The 26,920-nt window shown below is 49.6% G+C and overlaps 2 protein-coding genes across 2 annotated transcripts; both read left to right on the forward strand.

Annotated features, from left to right (window-relative positions):
* The first annotated feature begins 2,250 nt into the window (after positions 1 to 2,250).
* Positions 2,251 to 12,907, forward strand: RAC2 (Rac family small GTPase 2). The gene is made up of 7 exons (XM_069856382.1): positions 2,251 to 2,428; positions 5,455 to 5,526; positions 7,894 to 8,011; positions 9,396 to 9,458; positions 10,162 to 10,321; positions 11,563 to 11,697; positions 12,645 to 12,907. The coding sequence occupies exons 1-6, from the start codon at positions 2,394 to 2,396 to the stop codon at positions 11,691 to 11,693; spliced, it is 579 nt and encodes a 192-aa protein (XP_069712483.1). The 5' UTR covers positions 2,251 to 2,393; the 3' UTR covers positions 11,694 to 11,697; positions 12,645 to 12,907.
* Positions 12,908 to 21,994: 9,087 nt separating this feature from the next.
* Positions 21,995 to 26,695, forward strand: SSTR3 (somatostatin receptor 3). The gene is made up of 2 exons (XM_069856369.1): positions 21,995 to 22,078; positions 25,070 to 26,695. Exon 2 carries the CDS (start codon positions 25,125 to 25,127, stop codon positions 26,328 to 26,330), a length of 1,206 nt encoding a protein of 401 aa, XP_069712470.1. The 5' UTR covers positions 21,995 to 22,078; positions 25,070 to 25,124; the 3' UTR covers positions 26,331 to 26,695.
* The last annotated feature ends 225 nt before the right edge of the window (positions 26,696 to 26,920 follow it).

Raw genomic sequence — 26,920 nt, forward strand, 5'->3', positions numbered from 1 at the left:
GCTGCAGCTGTCCATCTAACAGTCTTTGTTACTCTCCCTTCTGCCCTTCTCTGACCTGTATTCCTATGGTCTGTTCCTGCTCTTACTTGCAGAGGAGTCAGTGGGTTTCCTTCCTCCCCCTTCCCTACCACCCAGAGAGGGAACACTTAGTACAGCTGGTCACTTTGTGCTTCTGAAATAGAGGCAAGACTTGGAAACATTCCACAGCTGAAGGTTTCTGGGTTTTAAGCAGTGCTGAGTGAGGGATGAGAGAACTCTCCTCCCAGCAGGACAGTGGCAACAGCCTCCAGTAGCTGCAGCAGTGCAAAGGTCATCAGCCTTTGGAGAAACAATTATTTTCCTCAGAGTTCCTTCCTTCAGGAACATCCCAGATGAAACTCCACTGTTCTTGGTCTAACTGGCGTCCTGACAAAGCCTGGAAATCTTAATTAATTCTGTGTCACCACATCACTTCTTCTATGAAACGCAGCTCCTGCCTATCCACTTATCAGTTCAGGCTAGGACACACAGCTGTGCACACATATGCCCTTTTTGAGGCTTAGCATTGTATGGAGGAGAAGATAAAAAGAGGAGGCAGGCCCCAGTTCCGAGAAAGAAAAGGAAGGAGCAGAGCATCCTGGAATCTTTCTGCTTTGTCTCATCTTTCTTAGGGTGATTGCTTCCTCCTTCTCCTCGCTGCTTAGCTCCAAAACTCTTCTTTTCTGAGGACCAGATGGAAGAGGTCTGACAGCAGCTCTCACTGGGTGCTTTTTCATGGAGGTAGGATTGAGAGTGGATATGGAGAAGATGGTTCTCAGGGGTTCCTCCTGTTCCCTAGCCTTGGCCCTCATACTGTTGTTGGAGAGAAAACAGCTCATTGCATGCCTTGATGCATTGTCTTCACTTCATGGTGAACACATACATTCCAACAATGCTTCTTTGCACCCGTAACCTGAGCAGGTGGGGAAGTGCAGTAGGACCTTATCACCACAGGAGAGGAGGGATAGAGCAGGCATGAGGTGGCTGCTGCTTCCCAGAGGCTGCTTAACTTCCTTGTTCAGCCTTCAGATTGTTCCTTGTGACACTTTGTCATAGGTGCTCAGGGACACTGGAAAGACCTGAAAAATCTGCATTGCCCTTTGTTGCCTTCCCTAATCAGAGAATCATAGAGTCATAGAATCACTAGGTTGGAAAAGACCCACTGGATCATCCAGTCCAACCATTCCCATCAATCACTAAACCATGCCCCTTAGCACCTCATCCACCTGTCCCTTAAACACCTCCAGGGAAGGTGACTCAACCACCTCCCTGGGCAGCCTGTTCCACTGCCCAATGACCCTTTCCGTGAAAATTTTTTTCCTGATGCCCAGCCTGAACCTCCCCTGGCGGAGCTTGAGGCCATTCCCTCTTGTCCTGTCCCCTGTCACTTGGGAGAAGAGGCCAGCACCCTCCTTTCCACAACCTCCTTTCAGGTAGTTGTAGAGAGCAGTAAGATCTCCCCTCAGCCTCCTCTTCTCCAGGCTAAACAACCCCGGCTCCATCAGCCACTCCTCATAAGGCCTGTTCTCCAGCCCCCTCACCAGCTTTGTTGCTCTTCTCTGGACTCGCTCCAGAGCCTCAACATCCTTCTTGTGGTGAGGGGCCCAGAACTGAACACAGGATTTGAGGTGCGGTCTCACCAGTGCCGAGTACGGAGGGAGAATAACCTCCCTGGACCTGCTGGCCACGCCGTCTCTGATACAAGCCAAGATGCCATTGGCGTTCTTGGCCACCTGGGCACACAGCTGGCTCATGTTCAGTCGCTGTCAACCAACACCCCCAAGTCCTTCTCCTCCAGGCAGCTTTCTACACAGACTTCTCCCAGTCTGTAGCTCTGCACAGGGTTGTTGTGTCTCAAGTGCAGGACCCAGCATTTGGCCTTGTTAAACTCCAAGCCATTGGATCCCACTTGAGATACCCTGCCTATTTACATCTCCTCCAATCTGGATGATAAAGAAGGTAGAGGGAAACCCACCCTTCCACTTTCTCATGCCCATTCAAATCCTTGTTCAGCTACCTGTGAAGGCAGTTCGGTGCGCCGGCTGTTTACTAGGATGGAGCGGGAAGGGAATGAGTGAGACCTTGGGTGGTGAGGGGGGAAATTACAGCAGTCATCATCCCAACCATGAAGTCATGCATGCCCCGCCTTCATCTAACGGCCTCAGCCGCAGAGCTGTGGCTGTGGTGGGAAAGGAGGAGGGACCAGAGGGTTGGTTGTCGAGTAAAGTTCCCTCTTACACTTCCTCCCTTCTTGCAACCTGCCACTCACTGCAGTGCAAGGGCTGATACCTAAAGTGGCCTATCTCTCCCTGCTGGTTGCCTTGGCCTGAATTTCCTCTGCCCCAGGTGCTGTCCTCCGCCACGGGTCCAGAGATATGCAAGCCATCAAGTGTGTCGTGGTGGGAGACGGGTAGGTAACCTACTGGTTTGCTGTGGATGTGGGGAGGGAGAGGCGGTGACAAGGGGCAAGAAAGAAGGTGGCTACTTGGTGAAAGATGCCCAGCTTTGCTTCTGACCACCTGCAGACTGCATTCCCTCTCTCACTTGCTCTCCCCTCCCATGTCAAGGAACCTTCCTCCTGGGAGGGTGTGGAAGAGGTCATTTTGAAGGGCATCTGCAAAAGGGACATGGGAAGTGGATCAGGTCTGTGCCCCACACAGGAGGTGGTGGTGTTGCTGCCAGATTCAACCTATGGGCAGGAGTCAGATTTAAAACCCAAGCAAGCGCTGTCCTGCAGGTGAATGGCTCTTTGAAAGCCATCTGCTCACCGGAGCTCACTGAGAGAAGACACAGAACTATGGTCCTGGCGAGATGTCCTCCTGCGTTCAGCTTTTCTCAGCATGGTATCTCTATATTGTGGTGTGGGGCAGCCCACTTGGCAAGGACTTTCTGTGGGCATAAGGAGGAGGAGCTCTTTCTACTGAGACAGGCTCAAGTATATGCCACTTTAGGAGAGGAAGGTAACACACTTTTGCCTTCGCAGTATGATGGCATCACTGGTCATGTCCCATGATCCCTGGAAATGGCCAGGGATAAGCCATCAATAAGTCAAGCAGTCAGCATTGCTGGGGGTGGGAAGGATGGGGTGGACAGAGCCTCTTCTTCCCTATGGGATGAGTAAATGTAGGGAAGGGAGAGGCAGAGAGTCCACATTTGGCATGGAGTAGGTTAATTCATTTCCCAGCTTGGATCTGGCCAGGCTGTTATCTGGGGCAGTTATCAGGTAGCAGATGAAGAGACATTTGCAGCAGCCCTGCTCCCCACAGTCACTTCCTCCTTCAAAACTCGCCTGGGGAAGAAAATGTCTGCAAACATAACAGTATGTCAGACATTTTTAGGGGATGGGGCAAAGGGATGGGGAGAAAGGACAAGGAAGGACAGAGCCCCAAATAAACATTGTTACCTCTAAGAAAAGTACCCTAAAGGCTGCAATCTGGAGCGGAAACAACAAAGCTACTGAGTATTTTTCTGTTGCCCTGTTAACACCCTCCCCCCACTCCAGTTTTCTCCTCACACATTGCACCATCGCTGTAACCACCCCTCAAGGCAGCATTCCCCTCATATTGCGGCTAACCCCACAACACATCCTGCTCTCAACCCCTCTGCCCGCAACTCCTTTTAAATGTCTTCTCTCCCATTGTTTTGCTTCTTTATACGCTGCATCTCCCCTCTTGCCATCTAGCAACACAACAGTATTGCAGCCATCCCATCGCTCTGAGCGCTTGGTTCACTCCCCTTCATATCCCTCCCAGCCTTACCAGCCACGTCACGCTCTCTCAGCTCAACCTTACTGACCACAGTTTATTCTGCTGTTGCTCTGATAAGCTCCTCATGTACCCCCATAGCTGTTCTGGCCCCATAGCCCTCTTCATCATACGTTGCCAACATCTTAACAGACACTGGGTTCCATCCCAGGAACCTGCAGGTGACACTAACCTCACCTCATCTCTTAGTAGTTTTGCTGTGACTTTCATCCCTTCACTGACCCTTTGTGCTTCTCTCTGTTCAACCACTCTAATTCAGAACTGCCTCTCCTTCCAAGACTGACTCACACACATCCCTAGCCCCATAGACCTCCTAAGCCATTCTCTGTAGAGCGTTAGGAAGCATCCATGGCCCCCCCTTAACATCTCTATGATAAGATGGAAGCAAGGGATCTGGGGAAGGAGGAGGGACTCAGAGAGGAGGATCTAAGAAATGGAGGTGGCAGAAAGAAGAAGCAAGGGTCAGAGCATGCTGAAGAACTTGGTTTCCTCCTCATCCACCCCAAAGTGAAATGACCAAGGCAGGTGCCTAATGACCAGGAAGAAGATGCCAGCTGTGCCTGTCATGGGCACACGGAGAGACAGAACTGCAGCTCTTCAACAGCAGACTTTGCAGATACAGATGAGACAGTTGGGGCATCCCTGGCAGCAGGACTGCAGCCTGTCCCCCAGGAAAGGTGTCTCCCTCATCCTGTGCTGTGCTTGGAGGCTGAGGATACAGGTTGCTCTCACCGCCTCCATTCACACATGCTGTAAGTGAAGCATGGCCAGACTTTCCCAGGCCACATGGACCTAAAAAATAGCAACCCGGCAGGAGAAGAATATTCCTTTCCACACCTGTCCTGGCTGCTTTATTGTCTTCCAGTTTCTCTCCACTTCTTCTTTCCCTCATCACAGCCTTCACCTTGCGTGTGACATCTCCTCTCCTTGACAGCCTTACTGTCCCATTTCCTACCTCCCTCACACCAATGCTGTCACCCAGTCTGAACTGCAGTGCTTCCCTGGCTTATTTGCACTCCACCCTGTGGCAGCATGAGTGTGGGGGAGGCTGAGGAGAGAGGAAGCATCAGCTTCTAGCTCCAAAACACCATCTGCCTCTGTCAGCCACAGGGAGAGGCACCTTGCTGACTGTTAAAGGCTCTCTCTGTGGGTGATGCTACAGCTTACAGCGGATAAGCAAGACTGGAAGGATGTGGCTAACTCAACAAGAGGTGCTATCAGCCCCTGGCCACAGTGCCTGCAGGAGCAGGCAGGAGTGCTTATGTTTGGGGGCTGTAGCCAGCTGAGCAGCTTTGTACTGGCTCTCCTGCACCAAATCAATACACCGACCCTGGCTGTGAGCACACAGCACTGGGCACACACTGGAAAACAGGCTTTCACTTCCATTTTGGAATGGATGTGTTTTAGCTGAGTGATCCCTCTTATAGACTGTAAAAGCAAGCTTTCTTGCTCAAAGACAACAAACATTTTTGGGTGACATCCTGTCTTTCTTCCTGTTGGTTGTCAGACTTGTGGTTATGTGCTGTCGGGTCCTATGAATGCGTTTCTGCTTCTAGGGGTCTCCTGACAGGGCTAGCTTAGAGGTGTGTAAGGATTGCCCCATCCCCATCTCACCCAAGCAAGACTGCCTGCACTACCATGACTTCCTGTTATTTTATCCTTTCTCTTCCAGAGCTGTGGGGAAAACCTGTCTCCTTATCAGCTATACCACCAACGCCTTTCCAGGAGAATACATCCCCACTGTGTGAGTAAAGCATAAACAGATTCAGGGGTCGGTGGGAGGTGTGGAAGGCAGGATTCAAAGGGGTGCAGAAACACCTTCTTGTGCATTCTGAAGGCAGGGTCGCAACCTCCATGCCAGCAAAGGAAGGGTTGCCAAATCAGTAAAGGTATCTCTACACTTTGGATGCCATCTTTCACCAGAAGCACAAGTTATAAAACCCTGGTATAGGTGGGTTATTCAGGAGGCAGTAACGAACCCCAGGGTCTATCTGCCTATTAAGTTGACAAGCAGTAGATGGGGTGCTGTTAGGCAAAATAATCAGGCATCAGGCTACAAAAACTAGGCCAGACCCAAGACAAGACTGTTGCCCAGACAGGGGTTCCCACTTCCATCCTTGTCCAAGGCACCCACTGTCACTGGAGCAGGAACTGATAAACCCTGATGATCAGAGTGCAGGATTGAGTTCAATGCCGCAGTAGAAGCCCTGTGCAATCCAGGTGATGGATGTGTGGGGTTGGGACAGACCTGCAGACTGCTAGAATAAGCAGCAAGCTTAGAGGATAAGGGATATGGTTGGGCACGCACACCACATGCCCTCGTATCACACCAGTGAGGTATGGAATATGACTACATGCTTCCCGAGATGGAAAAATGAGCCTGGCATAGTCAGTCAGACTCCCAGCTCAGGTTCAGATTCCTTGGGAAGAACAGGTACAAGAAAACCTCAGAGCCTCACTTTTTTCTCCAGACCGATTTGCAACCGATGTTGAAAAAAATGACTGTGGCAGCAGGAACCCATCTCTTCTCAGAAACTGGTTTGAGGAAGGGCATCATCCCTTCCTAGCATGTAGCGGTGAAATGACCATGCATTTTGTCTCTTATACACCATTTCTCCTCTTGTCCAAGGCTTGTATCCGGAGATGTGAAAGGAAGAGTATTTTATGCTCCTGGACTGCATGGCTTATCTTACAACAGCAGCATATGCTGTGAGCACATTCACAAGCAATTTGCATTGGTTCCTTCCTATCACTGGTTTACCTCATCTTAGCCTGAAAAAAGAATAACAAAGGAACAGGAAAGGACATTTTCTAGGACGAAGGGAGAACATCTCCATTGATTTAATATCCTTTTTTCTCCTTTGCTCCCAAGCACGCAGTCCTGAATGCTGTTGTTGAATATTTCATGCTGTGTTGTCAAAGAGTAAGGGAACACACTTTGCATATTTGCCTCAGTTTCATCAGGAGTATTGAGAAGTTGTCACATTTTAGCCCCAGCATGGCCTGATAAGCAGCCAGAAGCAAGCAGTTATAATCCCAATTTCCTTCCCCCACTCTGGTAAAGGGAAATGAGAAAAGATTTTTGAATTGGAAACTAAAACTAAAACAGCTTTAATGAAACAATGACAACAATAATAATAAGTAGTATTAATAAGAAAATAATAAGTATGTACAAAGGTATGAAATTGCCTCACTTTTGATGATGACTGCATCATCATGAAAGCTGAAGAGCAGGCACAGGGAAAAGGTCTCAGTCTGGACTCAGCAGCAGGAGGGAGCTTGTCTTATGAACTGGATTCAGGAACACACAGGTCCAGGATCAGGGCAAAAAGACAGACAAGGTCCATATTAGATGCCAGCCATCAAAGAAGAGAGCTTGACCCTTGTTATTCCTCAGTTTTATACCAAGTATGATGTATATGGGATGGATACTCTGTTGGTCAGTTTTGGGCCACCTGTGCTGTCCTGTCCTTCCTACAGGTGCGACCCTTTTTCTCCCCTTTGACTAATGGCATTCCACCAGCTCAAGAATAGCTTTGGTTTCTATAGGAATAAGTATAAGCAACAGCCTTTCTGCACACCGATGCCTTGTGTTATCACTTCTAAAAGAGAAACATCATCTGGAAAACTTAACTTTCAGAAAATGAAGTTACTTCAATGAGGCTTAGCTGAAAAGTTAGAAAACTGATTCTACTTTAGCTCAAAGCAGAATGGAAGTGCAGAGCTCTAGGGGAGCTACAGAGTCATAGGTTTTTCTTCCTCACTTCTGAGAAGAAAGGTGAGTTTCAGAGCACAAAAGAGAGACACAGCTCTGGAAGGATACTGCAGAAAGAGGTGGGAAACTGAAGGGTTTACGGGTCTGCACACAAGGAAATGAAGGTGGAGCTGCAGCTAGACACCTGCCCAGGACAGCTGGGTGGTAGGGAGGAGGTTGATGCTGAGTGGCAATTCCATATGTCAGAGTTTCATAGGAAGCCAGAATCACCCAAGTATGGTGAGAAGAAGAATTGCTACCCTTTGCTTTTGGGTGCACCTCATGAAACCCACCTACACTACTGGAAGGGCACCTTCTTCTCTTTTTTAAGCTATGGCCTGTGTCTCTGCATTTCAGGTTTGATAACTACTCCGCCAACGTGATGGTTGACAGCAAGCCTGTAAATCTGGGGCTGTGGGATACTGCTGGACAAGAGGACTATGACAGGCTGAGGCCACTCTCTTACCCGCAGACGGTGGGTCACTGTTCCTCTCTCCGATATACCTCTTTACACTGCTGCAAAATCAACATTTGCTGTAACATAGTGACAGGACCATTCACACCTCTCTTTACTTTTCTGGGAATACCTCTGTTGATATGCAAGTGCCTTGAAACCCTGAAAGTAAAAAACATCTAAGGGTATTTTGGAGCCTTTAGGTAAAAATTATTACTGGAGTAACTTAACGAGAAAACTGAGATCTTCAAAGATAGTTATTAATCCAACAGACCCTGCTTTAAGTGTGAGACAGAAGCCTTACACAGCCCTGGTAAAAATCATCTTATTGCGAAGCTAAAGATGCTCAGGGAATTTAGGAGCTGAGGCAGGAGCTTTTCACATTTCTGTGAACCCCACTCTTCTGGCTTCTCCTTTTTAAAAGAGATCTGATGTGTGGACACATGTATTTGATGCGCTGATGCCCCAGCTAAGCCCAAGCCTCTAACAGAACAAATGGATACCCCTCCTCAGATGCTGCATTCACCAGTTTATCATCATGTTGACAGAGTGATTTCAGGGTTTCAAAGGCAGCCTCCCTGGAGGATGTTGTTCCAAGCAGTCACTAGGCAAGCTCAGAAAGACCTTGCTGCCTCATGTGATGGTCTGAAGGTTGCTATTGCAACTGAAAGGACTAGGAATTGAGTGCGTCATTTATTTCAGCTAGGTTCAGCCATCTAAAACTCAGATGCTTGGTGTAAGTTGCTTGCCTAGACCCCTTCTTCAGTCAGTGCAAGCAGGCATATTTCTCAATGACATGATTGCACCCACCCCGAGACACATTCCAAGCTTGTAGAAATTGATAAGTTGGGACTGATACCCTTGTTTTGGCTAGGTAAAGTTGGATGGAAGACATATAACCCTGAAGAGCTGGTTTGGTTTGGTTTGGTCTTAAATGGAAGTCTGAATTCTACCATGACCAGGAAAAATACGTATGTGGATAACTGAGACTCATTTTCATCCCATGTGTGCACTTTTGGGGGCTGAGCCTAGCTCTGTCTCAACAGTAAGGAAAATGGTTCTGGCCTGAAAGCTCTCTGGTGTTTTGTGAGAAATGAGCAGGATGCTGTCAGGGCATTTCCCATGAGGATAAGTGTGCCTACCACAAACCCCCGTCCAATATTTGGCTTTTCTGATAACGGTGGCTATGGTTACCATGAGTCAGGGGAGCAAATATCCTTCCCCCCTCTAGAGGCGATTAGCAGCATTCAGGACTGTGTTACACTGTGGGAATCAGCTTTCCCTATCATGACCCTCTGCTGCAGAGGGAGAATGCTGTCCATCCAGCTTTCTCTCCCCTCCCTGCCCCCTGTCATGCAACCCTGTGCTCTCATCCTAACCCTGCACCATGGATGTATGCCTACAGGATGTCTTCCTGATCTGCTTCTCACTTGTCAGCCCAGCATCTTATGAAAACGTCCGTGCCAAGGTGAGACAGATCCTGATCCATCAGGGGTTAAGGTGGGTGAGACTGGTGGTGGTCTTGCAAAAAGAGTGGCTGTGGGTGGAGGTTGCTAATAGGACAACTAGATTCAGAGAGGTAATATCCTTATTTGTGTCAGTCAGAAGAAACTAAAATATCAGTCTCCTTCAGATGTCTTTTCTGGGTCATCTCAAAGAAGGCAGTCAATCCAATTAAAGGGACAGTATTTATCTTGCTGGACTATTGAGCTGTGAGACTACAGGTTTATGTTCTAATGGCATCTTTCAGCCAAGATTGTCACAGCACAGACACGCCAGGACCAGACCATAGGGTATGACAAGCAGGTACCCACAGCCTTTGGATGGGAAGTGATGGAAGAAGGATGGATGGAAAGGAGAAAAACATAGTATTTCCTTCCAACCATTTTCAGCTTACTCTCTGGGTTTCAGGGAGCCATGAAGGTTGAAGAGCAGTTTGTGCTTTTGCTTGACAGAATCTGAACTCCATGTAAGGGATTTTGCCTGTGGACTCAGCAACGGGGACTGGTATAGCCCAGGATATAGTGCCCAACACTGCATAGAAGGGCTGTGAGGCAGGACAGGGTGTGAGTTGTCTTGCTGACGTTCTTTCAGGGGTGCCTTTGTTTCCCCTGTGCATGCCCATACATATTACTTCTTCTCACATCTTTGTTATTTTGTTCCCTTGCTAGTGGTTCCCTGAGGTGCGGCACCACTGCCCAAGCACACCCATCATCCTAGTGGGCACAAAGCTGGATCTTCGTGATGACAAGGACACCATTGAGAAGCTGAAGGAGAAGAAGCTAGCCCCCATTACATATCCTCAGGGCCTTGCTCTGGCCAAGGAAATTGGTATGTGTTGGGACAACATCTCGGACCTAGTGAAAGGAAAGAAGCGTAAGATATGGTGTTCCGCTCAGCCTATTGAGGCTTCCTTAGGGGTAACTCACAGTGATATCCCTGAGGGATGCAGGAAGATACATCAATATTGATCAGACAAAATGCACTTCAGGAGGCTCAGGAAGGAGATCTGCTACTTGAGGAAGCCTCATCCTACCACCCTCTGATTTCTGCCTCTCTCTGGCCACCATCCTAAACTCACACACACAAATAATATACATCCGCCCATTGCCCTCCCCTTTTACTCTGCTATTTCTATCTGGGCCAATATTTTTCTGTGAAAGCCACAGCTGCTATGTGGGCAGAGGCCTCTCCTCCACATCCGGAAACAGGCGGAAGAGTGAGTTTTCTAACTTCTCTCAGGAAGAGTTGCAACTACAGCTTCCTGCCCTTCTTCTGACTCTCAGGTCTTATACATGCGACGCCAAGTACGCCTGTCTTACCCCACCACACGTCTCAGGGTTGTCAACTCCCTCTTTTACTTTGGGACAAGCACAAATGCCTGTTCCGTGTAAACTCTCTTCTCAGATGCAGCACACAAAGGCAGTAGAGAGGATAGGAAACATAACTTGAGGGAGAAGTTTTCAGCCAGAAGTTCAGAGGAAAGGATGCCCATCCAGGATAACACAGCCAGCCTCACACAACAACTGTGCTCTGGCTACAAGGGTGGAGAACAGGCAAACCCTGGTCTTGTACAGCTGTCAAGCTTTACCCAGTCAAGGCTGGCTGAGTGAGTGATGTGTGTCCTGGCAATGCTTAACAGCTTTGATCACCTGAGCTATGCCTTGCACTTCTGCACAAGTTCTCTGAGAATTTTGGGGTACAGAGTTTCAAAAGGTACGTGTCATGTGATTTGAGATGCCACTAGACACTCGTGCTTGACACTCAAAGCCTGAGGAGACTTGAGACCTCATCTCAAGACAAGACTCAGGGAAGGTTTCAGTGGTGTGTATGTTCCTCAGGACACTGTAAAATGGGCACTTAGGGAGGAGGATGTTGTGGCTCTGAGGTAATGGGAGTGAGAAATGTGCTGGTAATACAGGCACATGCATCTCGTTCTGCTTGGTGTGATCTGTGATATTGCTACTATATGTTTCTTTCCTGAGGACCCTTCATAGCAGACTCCTGGGTACCCCCACTGCCTACCCCAGTTCCCTTCCTCCTCATTACAGCACCTGCTTTCCTCCTGACAGATTCTGTGAAATACCTCGAATGTTCGGCTTTGACGCAGCGTGGCCTGAAGACGGTGTTTGATGAGGCCATCCGAGCAGTCCTCTGTCCGCAGCCCACTCGGACAAAGAAACGAGTATGCAGCGTCCTCTAAGCAAGTAAGTCTGAAAGGATCCCTGGGAGTGATATCTGTGGCCCTTTTCTGTGCCTGAAAGGTGAGGGCTGCTGTGTTCTTATGCCCTGCTGTGCCTGATGCAATAAGTCGCGCTCAGAGAGGGAGGCAGCAGCTCTGCTTGGGGAAAGGACAAGACATAAAATCAGTTTGAGTTGGAAGGGACCTTAAAGGTCATCTAATTCCACCCCCGCTGCCATGTGCAGGGACATGTCCCACTAGATCAGGCTGCTCAAAGCCCCATCCAACCTGCCCTTGAACACCTCCAGGGATGAGGCATCCACAACTTTCCTGGGCAACCTGTGCCAGTGCCTCACACTCTTATTGTGAAGAATTTCCTCCTTATGCCTAGGAGTGGTATGATGGATGGACTCCCAAACCACTTCCCCCTCCTTGCTTCCTGTCCATGGGCAGGTTTGCTACCATCTCGTGATGCCGGGCAGCCTAGGATTTTCCACCTCTGCCCTCAGTGAGAAGAACTCTCTGTTGCCTTCTGCACAGCAGGAACTGCATGAAGGCTGATGTGAGGATGACCTGCTCCAAGAGCTGTGAAGCCACAGCCTTTGCCTATAGGGAAAAAGAAACAACCAAACAAACAAAAAAACCCTGTTCCTTATTCAGGGCAGTTCCTCTTACCAGGCCCTGCTTACCTCAATGGCATTTTTGTGTTGCTGTTCATTGGCAGACAGCAGCTTCTCCCTCACAACTCCTTTATTCCTCCTATTGTCCCCACCTGCCCTTCCCCTTCAACTCAAGGCAGCAGAAGGAGGAGAGAGGCTTCAGGACAAGAGGCAAACCTGGCAAGAGTCTGGGAAGAAAGAGGAGTGAGAGCTTTTTAACTGGGACCTTGCCCCTTCAGCACCAGGGCAGAGGTTGGAGAGCAGGAAAATAGCTGAGCTGGCTTCATGAGGTCTGTCATGTTTTTGATTACAGATCCCAGCCCCATTCTGATGCCAGGCTCTGCCCAGCACACAGAAGAGTGATGGCTCCAGCATCGTGGAGCTCAGTACCTTGTGGCAGTCACTGCGCTTTTTACTTCTGCTGGCTTGAAAGACTGTTGTGAGTCTGTAGCACTGGTTTGTCCATTTGCACAACTTCCCCACACTCGCCCCTACCCCAGCCGCCCTTTCCCTTCCTCACCAGCCTCTGAGGTTACAACGCAGTGAATAAGACCCAATAAATAGACCATACATTTTTGCCATGTCTGTGATGTGTTGCATTTCAGAGGGATACAGCCCTGAAGCAGTGAGCAATGGGGTGGCCGGGGTGGAGGCATTTGCCAGCTGTGCCCCTCCTTTGGCAGTGACTCCTCAGGCAGCACCATGCTGAGCTTGGTACCAGGGAGCCCCAGCCACTAAATGATGAAGATATGAGGCTTGACTGAGGCATCGAGTTGCTAAGTTCTCAGCTGAGCCCTCTGCATGCCTCAGTGAAGTGCAAATATCATGTGCGAGCCAAAGGCAGTGAGGTGATTACACCTTTGCTTTCGTCCTTCCTTTTCTCAGCCTTCGTGGGTTCAAAGGAAAACTTGTCTCCTCTCCAAGACACACAGAGGATGAGATGCAGGCTTTGGGAGGGGATACCTGACTATAGACTCCTCTCAGTGGGGACTGCCCCTGCAGGTTGCTGGGAACACCCTTGCAGCAAACCATTTCTGCATTAACGCTCCTAAGCTCACGTCAGAGGCGCTCATATCAGTATCAGCACTCACTCGCTGCCAGGCATAGGCAGAGTGAGAACAGTAAGGGGGAGGGCAGAGGAAAAAAAAAAAAAGAGCAAGGAATGAGTCACCAGTCCAGATAAATTGCCTCCAAGACTCTAAAATTAAGCTGAAGAGAGTGGTCCCAGTGGTATTATGGATCTGGCAGCTGTGAGCACCTGTCTTCCTGATGCATTGCAGGGACTTCAGAGTAAGAAGTGCTGCTGCCACTGCTTGCGGGAGGGAGGAGGGCTCAGGGTGCGATGATTGGCACTGCAAAATCCTGCAGTCTTAGGAGGGCACAGAGAAACTGTGGAGTTGAGCCAGCTTACCGCTACTTGATGCAGCACCACTTCTGAGCTTCAAAGGCTGCTTCCTGCACTGAGGAAGTGTATGTGTAGTGTCAGCAACAACCAAACACAGCGAAGTCCCTGTGGTACTGTGCTGCTAGGGAAATTTCTACAAATTCAAGTCATGGTTGGGTATGAGTAAGGCAGTTAATTCAGTGACGTGACACAATATCCACTGATAATGTCCAGAGCAACCCTGGAGGACATCCTGTGGCAGTGAGTTCCACAAATGTCTGCATTGCACATGGGCTTCCAGATGAATTGCCAAGCCCAATCCAAAGGTAAAGTAAATTGTGTCTAGAAAACAAGAAATTAAGTCTCTGGTGTGGGTGTATACCAGAAGAAGGGAAAGGGACAAAAATCCCTTGAGACTGGAATATAGGCTTCCATAAACATCCTGAACATTACTCAAAACAATGAATTCCCAGTGGATTATTACTTCATTTCTGGTTTTCAAGCCTTGCTTTTTACCTTCTCAGTCTGTCCTGTCCCCTATCATGTACAGAAATGCAGAGAGGAGAGGCTCACCATGTCCATGAAACAAAACTCATATATCTGCCTACCTGTGGAGGTGCACAGGCTGAGCTCTCCTTCCAACAAAATTCAAGCAGTGTGCACAGACCTCTTGGAATTGAGGCAGAGAATAGAGCAGGACTTTGACCATTCAGAAAGTGAACCGGAGACCTGAAAGTTATGACCCTGTGACTGTGCTTTTGCTAGCAAGTCCTGCAAGGTGTAGTTGGCCTGGGTAGAATTCTGCTTTTGCATGGCTCTATTTCTTCTAAGACATAAGCTAGGGGGCTCAGTGCTGCAGATATCTGCCCTGCCATGACAAAGATAGCCACTGGGTGCTGCCCATGCCATTCCTTCCCAAGCGAGGCTTCATCTGTGTGTCTGCAGACAGCATTGTGGCCATGATCTAGGCTAAGGCATTCTGACAGCTTTGAAGCCTTGTACTGCCTTCATCTGTTCACCTTTGAGCAGCGCTGGCTGGAAATATCATTGTTCAAGCAGGTTTGGAAGGCCAGATTTTAGACTCTGGCTGTGTTCATCTTGCAGAGATATATCCCTGCTTCTGCTAAGGCGGGAATTGGCTGTAGTCATTGGGCATTAGTTGAGTCACCTTCCCTGGAGGTGTTTAAGGCACGGGTGGACGAGGTGCTGAGTGGCATGGTTTAGTGATTGATAGGAATGGTTGGACTCGATGATCCAATGGGTCTTTTCCAACCCGGTGATTCTATGCTTCTATGAAATAGCAAGAGCTGACTGCACAACGCAAGGAGTCTCTAATGTCTGAAGTGCATGGAAGGGGTGAGGACCACAGGGAAGCACTTTGTGCAGTGAATGGGATGGGGAAATTCTAATTTCCTTCTTGGGAGAACTACTTGCACAAAAGAGCTTAATATCTTGCCCTGCCACAGTAGGGCCTTGCAGCAGAGAAGAAATGAAGTAGGAGAGTTTGGTGCTGTTCAACTGGAGCTTTTTCATAAATAAGGTGCAAAAGACAAGAGACTGCATGGAGCCGGAGAGGGGGGTTGAGACAGATGGCCCAACTGCCCTCAGCTCCATCCATCTGGAGGTGCTGGTAGGGCAGAACAGAAGGGAGAAGGGTCTGTGCGCTCAGCACCCACCCTGGTTTCTAAGCATCTTGCCAACCAGGCTTTGACGCGTCCCTGCAGCTCCGAGCAGCGCTGCAAGATCCTTGAAACAAGGAGCCCCTCTCCGGCGTGCCCGCGGGCACCCGCAGGGCACTCCGCGCTGCCTCTGGCTGGGGGACCCGAGCGGATCCCACCTCCCCTCCTGCCAAGCCGCCTTTCCCACCGCACAGCTGCTCTCCGCATCCTTTTTTTTTCCCTCTTCTCCCTTTCCCTGCGCTTTCGCCGCGCTCTTCGTTCCTCCACCTTCCCTTTCCCTGCGCTCCCTCCCCTCTCCCCTTCCCCACTCTCCATCCCGCTGCCTCCCCCCCTCTCCTCTCCGTCCCCCTGCCCTCTCGTCCATCCCCTCCTTCTCCTGCCGCTGTCCCCATTGGCTGCCGGTGCCCGCGGCTCCGCTCCACCTGCCCGGCCGGGGAGCCCCTTCCTTCTCCCGCAGATGGCGAGGGGACCGCGCATCCCCGGGAGCGCCCCGGTCCCGCACCGGTGCCGGGCGGTGGGCAGCTCCCGGGACGGGAATTTGCGTCTCCGGTAGTGCCTGGCCGGGGTCTCTCCCCCCTCCCTTTCGGGACAGCTCGGCTCAGCTGCTTTTAAGAAAGGGGAAGGGGGAAAAAAAAAATAAATATGACACGGATTCTCCCGGTGAAGCAGAGGAAAATGTGCATCCCAACGACACGTAAGTACCAGGCTCTTCCGAGATGTCTCCCGCGGGCACGAGTCCACGCAGAAGTTTAACTCCGCAGTCCCAGAGAAGGAAACCTGCCGACCCCCGCCCCCTCCCGACCCCCCAGCTCTGCCAGCCCAGCCTGGTCCCAGCCAGGGACCTCAGCCCCTGACTCGGAGCTGGAACAGGGCAGTGAGAAAAAAAGCGGACAGGAGGGCAGGGTGGTAAGAGGGTTGCAGGTTACTGGGCTCCGCAGTCCCTCCCAGCTTTTACTCTTGTTTTGTAATGAGGCGTAGGATCGGCTTTTAACATCCACCTCCTTGTCTCATTCAATGCAGAAATATATACATATCTATATATATTTATTGCTTTCCTAAAGAAAGCTGTGGCACCAATTTACCATCTCCTCCTACCTTCCTGCCTTCCCTCTGCTTTCCAGATGCATGGACCAAGTATGTTCTGACAGCACCTGCTAGAGGATCCCAGTCCTCTTGCAACAGGTGCAGTACACATCACTAGGTAGAGACCCCAAGCAGATGCCAACACACGTTCAGTCTAAGGCCAAGGTTCTTCACCATTTCCTACCTATGTGAGTGCTGCCAAAGCAACCCACAGAGTGGATCCAACCCAGACGAGGCATTAATCTCCAGTGGTTGTCCTGCCAAACTAAACAGAATATGTGATATGGTGTTTGAGCTCATAGATGGTACTCGACAAAGCTGAACAGCACAGACAAAGTTTCTCCACTATAGCTGTCTGAGCAGAAGAATGAGTTTATAGTGAATCAGTGCTTTACGTTGCATGCCTTAGCATTTTTATAGGGATTTTGGAGCCCTAAAGCTGGGTTTATGTTATTGCTAAACCACAGCCTGAGCGATCAGCTTTGAGGTCTGGACCCTTATGCTCTTCAGTCTCAGCACAAGTATCCCCATCCATATTTAATTCTTGTAGGAGTCTTCTCCAAATGCTTATTTTGCAAATTCCTGTGCATGCAGGAGCATCCAAAGGGATTCCTAACTATGTCTCCAGCTTTTAGAGGATCAACTTTTTACGAACATACTGTTCTGGTCTCCGCCACCCTTTGCAGGGATCTTTGTTCACAGAGCAGCCACTGCCCTTCCCTTTCATTCACCAAGTGACATGCACCACGAGAACAGAATGAGGAAAAAATGTCAGAGGAAAGATCCTGGAGCTTCGAAACAGTTTCAAATAAATTCCTAGTCTTCCCATTCATTGTAGCCACTTATCAGGTGTGGGACAACCCTGTACTGCAGGACTCCAAGAGGTGGGCTTCTATCAGGACAGTTTGTCACAGCCCAAGGCACCTGCAAGTAAAGAAGTCTAAATAATTCCAGTCCTTCAAAGGTCACTTAAGTATAGCAGGAAATCTTTATGCAATAGCCTGTGGAAATGGTCTTAAGACATAGTTGCCCAGTTATGGTTTTGTGGGGCTTATTAGATGAGGTTCTTTCAACATCAGATTTGATACATCTGTTGAGTCTGTTGGGTTTGCCTATCTACTACTCAGGGAAGCTACCCAAAACTCAGGTCTTCCATAAAGTTTCCAGAAGCTGGAATTACCTGTAATATCAACTTATGTGTGAACAAAGTTGTGATGCTACAGAGAATTCCATCTGGGAGAAAAGTCTCTGGAGTATTTCTGACCTCCTGAAAGTAGTTAATATTGGGAGTCCTTTCCTTTGGGATCCCCAGTTTTCATTTCAGTAACAAAGAAACTTCAGAGCCCTAAGATATTTGTTGGGATAAGTAAAGATGAGCCTCTGGGTCTCTCTTCTCTTCCAAGTCATTCTCCCTTCCAAGGAGCTGGTTCATCAAGAGAGTGACTGCCAATCCACACTTCCAGAAAACTTTGTCAGAGCCCAGGTGATCCCGAAAGCATCACAAATCTCCTTTGCATATTGCTTGTCAGATTGCCGCTGGTCTAGGGTATGTGCTGGGTTCTATCATTCACATATCTAGAACCTTGACAAAAGGCACGTGTTTCCCTAATCTGTCTCTTCCCTCCCCACAGCTTCTCAAGCAGAGAAGCAGGGACTTGGTGGAGAGTGGAGAGCTTGTTTGTTCAAGGCTGTTTCTTAGTGAGCTGAGCACTGTTTCCATGCCAAACTCTGATGTGATAGGCAATTGGGGACCTCAGATTAGGAAGGCTGAGATACTGCTTTGGTGTTGCAAACAGCTGGGCAGGCAGAGCCTCTTCCATTAGCAGAGTGTTGCAGTGTCCAGAAGGAGAGAGAGAAAAACAAGAGAGAAAGGGACAAGAGAGAGAAATCTGGAGTGATTCCTCTTGTCATACCCAAAATGACCAGGCTCTTCCTCTGCTCTGAAACTGCTGTGACACAAACCAGCTACCCTCCAGCTCAGGTGCTGAACTCAACCTTTTGGCTTGGATTGAAAGTGGAAGTTCTTTCATTTCTGTTAGCGAGGCTAACAACATCATGATAAACTGGCCAGTTCAAAAAGAGCTTCAGCAAGCAGGAGGATACTCAGTGAATGGAAGAGCCAGAATTGGAATGACTCTTGTCACTGGATGCTCTTCCCTCTTTTGTTTGTAAGGCACCTGCCTCTCGTAAATGAGAATCGAGCCCTGGGTGACTAACTCACCAGCGCTGGAGTCATTAGCAGAAAATGAGAATTTTCCCTGTCCTTAGCCTGGCCTGTGGTTCTTTACCCAGAGGACCTTTCCCTAGGGGAGAGGATCCACTGGCTGCACATTGAGCCATGTCCCTGTTTGTCCCTCCATGCTCATTGTGCCTTCCAAGACCAGATGGGGTTGATATCGTCCCACATCTTCCAGTGGCTGCCAGCATCCACAAACCCAACTTGACTTCCTATACCTGTACACACCTACACAACATTAATGTAGTGATTTTATCTGTGGCTTGTTCAGCTATTATGCCCACCGTATCAAATTTTTTTTTCTCCTCCTCTCATCTCCAGATTACTAACTGATCCTGCAAGGACACTGTACCCTCTCATCTCCAGATTACTAACTGATCCTGCAAGGACACTGTCCCCTGCCCTCTTCCCTGACTCTGCTATGGACACTTCTGCTTTCAGCCTCCCCACGCCAGCAGTGTCAGAGGAGGGGAATGCCTCTGGCAGCTGGGCAGGCTTCACCACCCCTAACAGCTCCACCACCGCAAGCCCTGGTGTGATTGTCAGCGGTGTCCTCATCCCTGTGGTCTACCTCATTGTCTGTGTGGTGGGTCTGGCCGGGAATTCTCTGGTCATTTATGTGGTCCTGCGACACTCTGTGAGCGAGTCGGTGACCAACGTCTACATCTTCAACCTGGCCCTAGCTGATGAGCTCTTCACTCGCTGCCAGGCATAGGCAGAGTGAGAACAGTAAGGGGGAGGGCAGAGGAAAAAAAAAAAAAGAGCAAGGAATGAGTCACCAGTCCAGATAAATTGCCTCCAAGACTCTAAAATTAAGCTGAAGAGAGTGGTCCCAGTGGTATTATGGATCTGGCAGCTGTGAGCACCTGTCTTCCTGATGCATTGCAGGGACTTCAGAGTAAGAAGTGCTGCTGCCACTGCTTGCGGGAGGGAGGAGGGCTCAGGGTGCGATGATTGGCACTGCAAAATCCTGCAGTCTTAGGAGGGCACAGAGAAACTGTGGAGTTGAGCCAGCTTACCGCTACTTGATGCAGCACCACTTCTGAGCTTCAAAGGCTGCTTCCTGCACTGAGGAAGTGTATGTGTAGTGTCAGCAACAACCAAACACAGCGAAGTCCCTGTGGTACTGTGCTGCTAGGGAAATTTCTACAAATTCAAGTCATGGTTGGGTATGAGTAAGGCAGTTAATTCAGTGACGTGACACAATATCCACTGATAATGTCCAGAGCAACCCTGGAGGACATCCTGTGGCAGTGAGTTCCACAAATGTCTGCATTGCACATGGGCTTCCAGATGAATTGCCAAGCCCAATCCAAAGGTAAAGTAAATTGTGTCTAGAAAACAAGAAATTAAGTCTCTGGTGTGGGTGTATACCAGAAGAAGGGAAAGGGACAAAAATCCCTTGAGACTGGAATATAGGCTTCCATAAACATCCTGAACATTACTCAAAACAATGAATTCCCAGTGGATTATTACTTCATTTCTGGTTTTCAAGCCTTGCTTTTTACCTTCTCAGTCTGTCCTGTCCCCTATCATGTACAGAAATGCAGAGAGGAGAGGCTCACCATGTCCATGAAACAAAACTCATATATCTGCCTACCTGTGGAGGTGCACAGGCTGAGCTCTCCTTCCAACAAAATTCAAGCAGTGTGCACAGACCTCTTGGAATTGAGGCAGAGAATAGAGCAGGACTTTGACCATTCAGAAAGTGAACCGGAGACCTGAAAGTTATGACCCTGTGACTGTGCTTTTGCTAGCAAGTCCTGCAAGGTGTAGTTGGCCTGGGTAGAATTCTGCTTTTGCATGGCTCTATTTCTTCTAAGACATAAGCTAGGGGGCTCAGTGCTGCAGATATCTGCCCTGCCATGACAAAGATAGCCACTGGGTGCTGCCCATGCCATTCCTTCCCAAGCGAGGCTTCATCTGTGTGTCTGCAGACAGCATTGTGGCCATGATCTAGGCTAAGGCATTCTGACAGCTTTGAAGCCTTGTACTGCCTTCATCTGTTCACCTTTGAGCAGCGCTGGCTGGAAATATCATTGTTCAAGCAGGTTTGGAAGGCCAGATTTTAGACTCTGGCTGTGTTCATCTTGCAGAGATATATCCCTGCTTCTGCTAAGGCGGGAATTGGCTGTAGTCATTGGGCATTAGTTGAGTCACCTTCCCTGGAGGTGTTTAAGGCACGGGTGGACGAGGTGCTGAGTGGCATGGTTTAGTGATTGATAGGAATGGTTGGACTCGATGATCCAATGGGTCTTTTCCAACCCGGTGATTCTATGCTTCTATGAAATAGCAAGAGCTGACTGCACAACGCAAGGAGTCTCTAATGTCTGAAGTGCATGGAAGGGGTGAGGACCACAGGGAAGCACTTTGTGCAGTGAATGGGATGGGGAAATTCTAATTTCCTTCTTGGGAGAACTACTTGCACAAAAGAGCTTAATATCTTGCCCTGCCACAGTAGGGCCTTGCAGCAGAGAAGAAATGAAGTAGGAGAGTTTGGTGCTGTTCAACTGGAGCTTTTTCATAAATAAGGTGCAAAAGACAAGAGACTGCATGGAGCCGGAGAGGGGGGTTGAGACAGATGGCCCAACTGCCCTCAGCTCCATCCATCTGGAGGTGCTGGTAGGGCAGAACAGAAGGGAGAAGGGTCTGTGCGCTCAGCACCCACCCTGGTTTCTAAGCATCTTGCCAACCAGGCTTTGACGCGTCCCTGCAGCTCCGAGCAGCGCTGCAAGATCCTTGAAACAAGGAGCCCCTCTCCGGCGTGCCCGCGGGCACCCGCAGGGCACTCCGCGCTGCCTCTGGCTGGGGGACCCGAGCGGATCCCACCTCCCCTCCTGCCAAGCCGCCTTTCCCACCGCACAGCTGCTCTCCGCATCCTTTTTTTTTCCCTCTTCTCCCTTTCCCTGCGCTTTCGCCGCGCTCTTCGTTCCTCCACCTTCCCTTTCCCTGCGCTCCCTCCCCTCTCCCCTTCCCCACTCTCCATCCCGCTGCCTCCCCCCCTCTCCTCTCCGTCCCCCTGCCCTCTCGTCCATCCCCTCCTTCTCCTGCCGCTGTCCCCATTGGCTGCCGGTGCCCGCGGCTCCGCTCCACCTGCCCGGCCGGGGAGCCCCTTCCTTCTCCCGCAGATGGCGAGGGGACCGCGCATCCCCGGGAGCGCCCCGGTCCCGCACCGGTGCCGGGCGGTGGGCAGCTCCCGGGACGGGAATTTGCGTCTCCGGTAGTGCCTGGCCGGGGTCTCTCCCCCCTCCCTTTCGGGACAGCTCGGCTCAGCTGCTTTTAAGAAAGGGGAAGGGGGAAAAAAAAAATAAATATGACACGGATTCTCCCGGTGAAGCAGAGGAAAATGTGCATCCCAACGACACGTAAGTACCAGGCTCTTCCGAGATGTCTCCCGCGGGCACGAGTCCACGCAGAAGTTTAACTCCGCAGTCCCAGAGAAGGAAACCTGCCGACCCCCGCCCCCTCCCGACCCCCCAGCTCTGCCAGCCCAGCCTGGTCCCAGCCAGGGACCTCAGCCCCTGACTCGGAGCTGGAACAGGGCAGTGAGAAAAAAAGCGGACAGGAGGGCAGGGTGGTAAGAGGGTTGCAGGTTACTGGGCTCCGCAGTCCCTCCCAGCTTTTACTCTTGTTTTGTAATGAGGCGTAGGATCGGCTTTTAACATCCACCTCCTTGTCTCATTCAATGCAGAAATATATACATATCTATATATATTTATTGCTTTCCTAAAGAAAGCTGTGGCACCAATTTACCATCTCCTCCTACCTTCCTGCCTTCCCTCTGCTTTCCAGATGCATGGACCAAGTATGTTCTGACAGCACCTGCTAGAGGATCCCAGTCCTCTTGCAACAGGTGCAGTACACATCACTAGGTAGAGACCCCAAGCAGATGCCAACACACGTTCAGTCTAAGGCCAAGGTTCTTCACCATTTCCTACCTATGTGAGTGCTGCCAAAGCAACCCACAGAGTGGATCCAACCCAGACGAGGCATTAATCTCCAGTGGTTGTCCTGCCAAACTAAACAGAATATGTGATATGGTGTTTGAGCTCATAGATGGTACTCGACAAAGCTGAACAGCACAGACAAAGTTTCTCCACTATAGCTGTCTGAGCAGAAGAATGAGTTTATAGTGAATCAGTGCTTTACGTTGCATGCCTTAGCATTTTTATAGGGATTTTGGAGCCCTAAAGCTGGGTTTATGTTATTGCTAAACCACAGCCTGAGCGATCAGCTTTGAGGTCTGGACCCTTATGCTCTTCAGTCTCAGCACAAGTATCCCCATCCATATTTAATTCTTGTAGGAGTCTTCTCCAAATGCTTATTTTGCAAATTCCTGTGCATGCAGGAGCATCCAAAGGGATTCCTAACTATGTCTCCAGCTTTTAGAGGATCAACTTTTTACGAACATACTGTTCTGGTCTCCGCCACCCTTTGCAGGGATCTTTGTTCACAGAGCAGCCACTGCCCTTCCCTTTCATTCACCAAGTGACATGCACCACGAGAACAGAATGAGGAAAAAATGTCAGAGGAAAGATCCTGGAGCTTCGAAACAGTTTCAAATAAATTCCTAGTCTTCCCATTCATTGTAGCCACTTATCAGGTGTGGGACAACCCTGTACTGCAGGACTCCAAGAGGTGGGCTTCTATCAGGACAGTTTGTCACAGCCCAAGGCACCTGCAAGTAAAGAAGTCTAAATAATTCCAGTCCTTCAAAGGTCACTTAAGTATAGCAGGAAATCTTTATGCAATAGCCTGTGGAAATGGTCTTAAGACATAGTTGCCCAGTTATGGTTTTGTGGGGCTTATTAGATGAGGTTCTTTCAACATCAGATTTGATACATCTGTTGAGTCTGTTGGGTTTGCCTATCTACTACTCAGGGAAGCTACCCAAAACTCAGGTCTTCCATAAAGTTTCCAGAAGCTGGAATTACCTGTAATATCAACTTATGTGTGAACAAAGTTGTGATGCTACAGAGAATTCCATCTGGGAGAAAAGTCTCTGGAGTATTTCTGACCTCCTGAAAGTAGTTAATATTGGGAGTCCTTTCCTTTGGGATCCCCAGTTTTCATTTCAGTAACAAAGAAACTTCAGAGCCCTAAGATATTTGTTGGGATAAGTAAAGATGAGCCTCTGGGTCTCTCTTCTCTTCCAAGTCATTCTCCCTTCCAAGGAGCTGGTTCATCAAGAGAGTGACTGCCAATCCACACTTCCAGAAAACTTTGTCAGAGCCCAGGTGATCCCGAAAGCATCACAAATCTCCTTTGCATATTGCTTGTCAGATTGCCGCTGGTCTAGGGTATGTGCTGGGTTCTATCATTCACATATCTAGAACCTTGACAAAAGGCACGTGTTTCCCTAATCTGTCTCTTCCCTCCCCACAGCTTCTCAAGCAGAGAAGCAGGGACTTGGTGGAGAGTGGAGAGCTTGTTTGTTCAAGGCTGTTTCTTAGTGAGCTGAGCACTGTTTCCATGCCAAACTCTGATGTGATAGGCAATTGGGGACCTCAGATTAGGAAGGCTGAGATACTGCTTTGGTGTTGCAAACAGCTGGGCAGGCAGAGCCTCTTCCATTAGCAGAGTGTTGCAGTGTCCAGAAGGAGAGAGAGAAAAACAAGAGAGAAAGGGACAAGAGAGAGAAATCTGGAGTGATTCCTCTTGTCATACCCAAAATGACCAGGCTCTTCCTCTGCTCTGAAACTGCTGTGACACAAACCAGCTACCCTCCAGCTCAGGTGCTGAACTCAACCTTTTGGCTTGGATTGAAAGTGGAAGTTCTTTCATTTCTGTTAGCGAGGCTAACAACATCATGATAAACTGGCCAGTTCAAAAAGAGCTTCAGCAAGCAGGAGGATACTCAGTGAATGGAAGAGCCAGAATTGGAATGACTCTTGTCACTGGATGCTCTTCCCTCTTTTGTTTGTAAGGCACCTGCCTCTCGTAAATGAGAATCGAGCCCTGGGTGACTAACTCACCAGCGCTGGAGTCATTAGCAGAAAATGAGAATTTTCCCTGTCCTTAGCCTGGCCTGTGGTTCTTTACCCAGAGGACCTTTCCCTAGGGGAGAGGATCCACTGGCTGCACATTGAGCCATGTCCCTGTTTGTCCCTCCATGCTCATTGTGCCTTCCAAGACCAGATGGGGTTGATATCGTCCCACATCTTCCAGTGGCTGCCAGCATCCACAAACCCAACTTGACTTCCTATACCTGTACACACCTACACAACATTAATGTAGTGATTTTATCTGTGGCTTGTTCAGCTATTATGCCCACCGTATCAAATTTTTTTTTCTCCTCCTCTCATCTCCAGATTACTAACTGATCCTGCAAGGACACTGTACCCTCTCATCTCCAGATTACTAACTGATCCTGCAAGGACACTGTCCCCTGCCCTCTTCCCTGACTCTGCTATGGACACTTCTGCTTTCAGCCTCCCCACGCCAGCAGTGTCAGAGGAGGGGAATGCCTCTGGCAGCTGGGCAGGCTTCACCACCCCTAACAGCTCCACCACCGCAAGCCCTGGTGTGATTGTCAGCGGTGTCCTCATCCCTGTGGTCTACCTCATTGTCTGTGTGGTGGGTCTGGCCGGGAATTCTCTGGTCATTTATGTGGTCCTGCGACACTCTGTGAGCGAGTCGGTGACCAACGTCTACATCTTCAACCTGGCCCTAGCTGATGAGCTCTTCATGCTGGGCCTGCCATTCCTGGCTGCACAAAATGCCTTGTCCTACTGGCCATTTGGGTCTTTCATGTGCCGCCTGGTGATGGCTGTGGATGCCATTAATCAGTTCACCAGCATCTTCTGCCTGACAGTGATGAGTGTTGATCGCTACCTCGCTGTGGTCCACCCAGGGAAGTCCTCCAAGTGGCGGACAGCACGGGTGGCCAAAGCTGTGAGTGCAACTGTCTGGGTGCTGTCTTCCATAGTGGTGCTGCCTGTGGTTATCTTCTCAGATGTCCCTTTAGGGATGAGCACATGCCACATCCAGTGGCCAGAGCCTGCCTCGGTGTGGAGAGCTGGCTTCATCATCTACACTGCCACCCTGGGCTTCTTTGGGCCACTGCTGGTGATTTGTCTCTGCTATCTTCTTATTGTTGTGAAGGTTCGTTCGTCTGGCAGGCGGGTGAGGGCTCTGTCCTCCAAGCACAAGCTCTCAGAGCGCAGAGTGACTCGCATGGTGGTGGCTGTTGTGGCTGTCTTCGTCCTTTGCTGGCTCCCCTTCTATGTCCTCAACATAATCAATGTTGTCTGCCCTCTGCCAGAGGAGCCATCCCTCTTTGGTGTCTACTTCCTTGTGGTGGTGCTGCCATATGCCAACAGCTGTGCCAATCCTATCATCTATGGCTTCCTCTCCTACCGCTTCAAGCAGGGCTTCCGGAGGGCCATCCTCAGGCCATCCCGCCGAGTCCAGAGCCAGGAGGTGCCAGCCTGCCCTGCAGAGAAGTCTGATGATGAAGGAGAAGAGGGTGAGATCAGCAAGATCACCAAGAATGGTAATGACAGGCAGGAACACCCTCTAAGCAGTGGGGAAGGAGAAAGGAATGAACATAAACTGCTCCCTGAGGAGCCTGTGGAATGTGAAAAGAGCAACAAGTTGCATGTCAGTTATCTATGATGAAAGGAATGGTGCAGAGGAAAGAGACACTGCGACATGGGATCCCCTTCACCCTCTGTACTCTTCCACCTCAAAGCCAATGGAAGACAATGAGACAAGGGAACATTAAAGGCCAAGATGCTTAAAGATGAAGAAGGCTCCATGAACTTGTGGAAAAAGCAAGGCACTGTTCTTGCTTTTGGAAGGGACACATGAGGTTTGCGTAGTACCAAGTAAAGGAAGGACTGCATCCAGGAAGAGATGAAGAGGTGAGTGGGCATTGACAGTATGGAGAGAGGAAGGTCAGCCCGAGATTGCATGAGCCATCCTTACATCTTGCAGCTCTGAAGGGCATCAGCTGCCATCTGACTGTGCCACCTCAAGTAAGTCCTCAAACGGCATATACAGCAACTGGCATAAATAACAAATGGCATATATAATTAATGGGCATCCCAGTGCCTTGATTACCTTCCTTGTGAACATGAGGAGTGGTTTACCCTGAAAGAAAAACCCTAAAAGAAAAGAAAAAGGAAAGAGAAATGTCTGCAGCAAAGACATACCAGCCAGTTGCATGAATGACTGACCCTACTCTCCAATAAGTCTTGGGGATA

This window comes from Phaenicophaeus curvirostris, chromosome 1 (assembly GCF_032191515.1).
Source record: "Phaenicophaeus curvirostris isolate KB17595 chromosome 1, BPBGC_Pcur_1.0, whole genome shotgun sequence".
Classification (NCBI taxonomy): domain Eukaryota; kingdom Metazoa; phylum Chordata; class Aves; order Cuculiformes; family Cuculidae; genus Phaenicophaeus; species Phaenicophaeus curvirostris.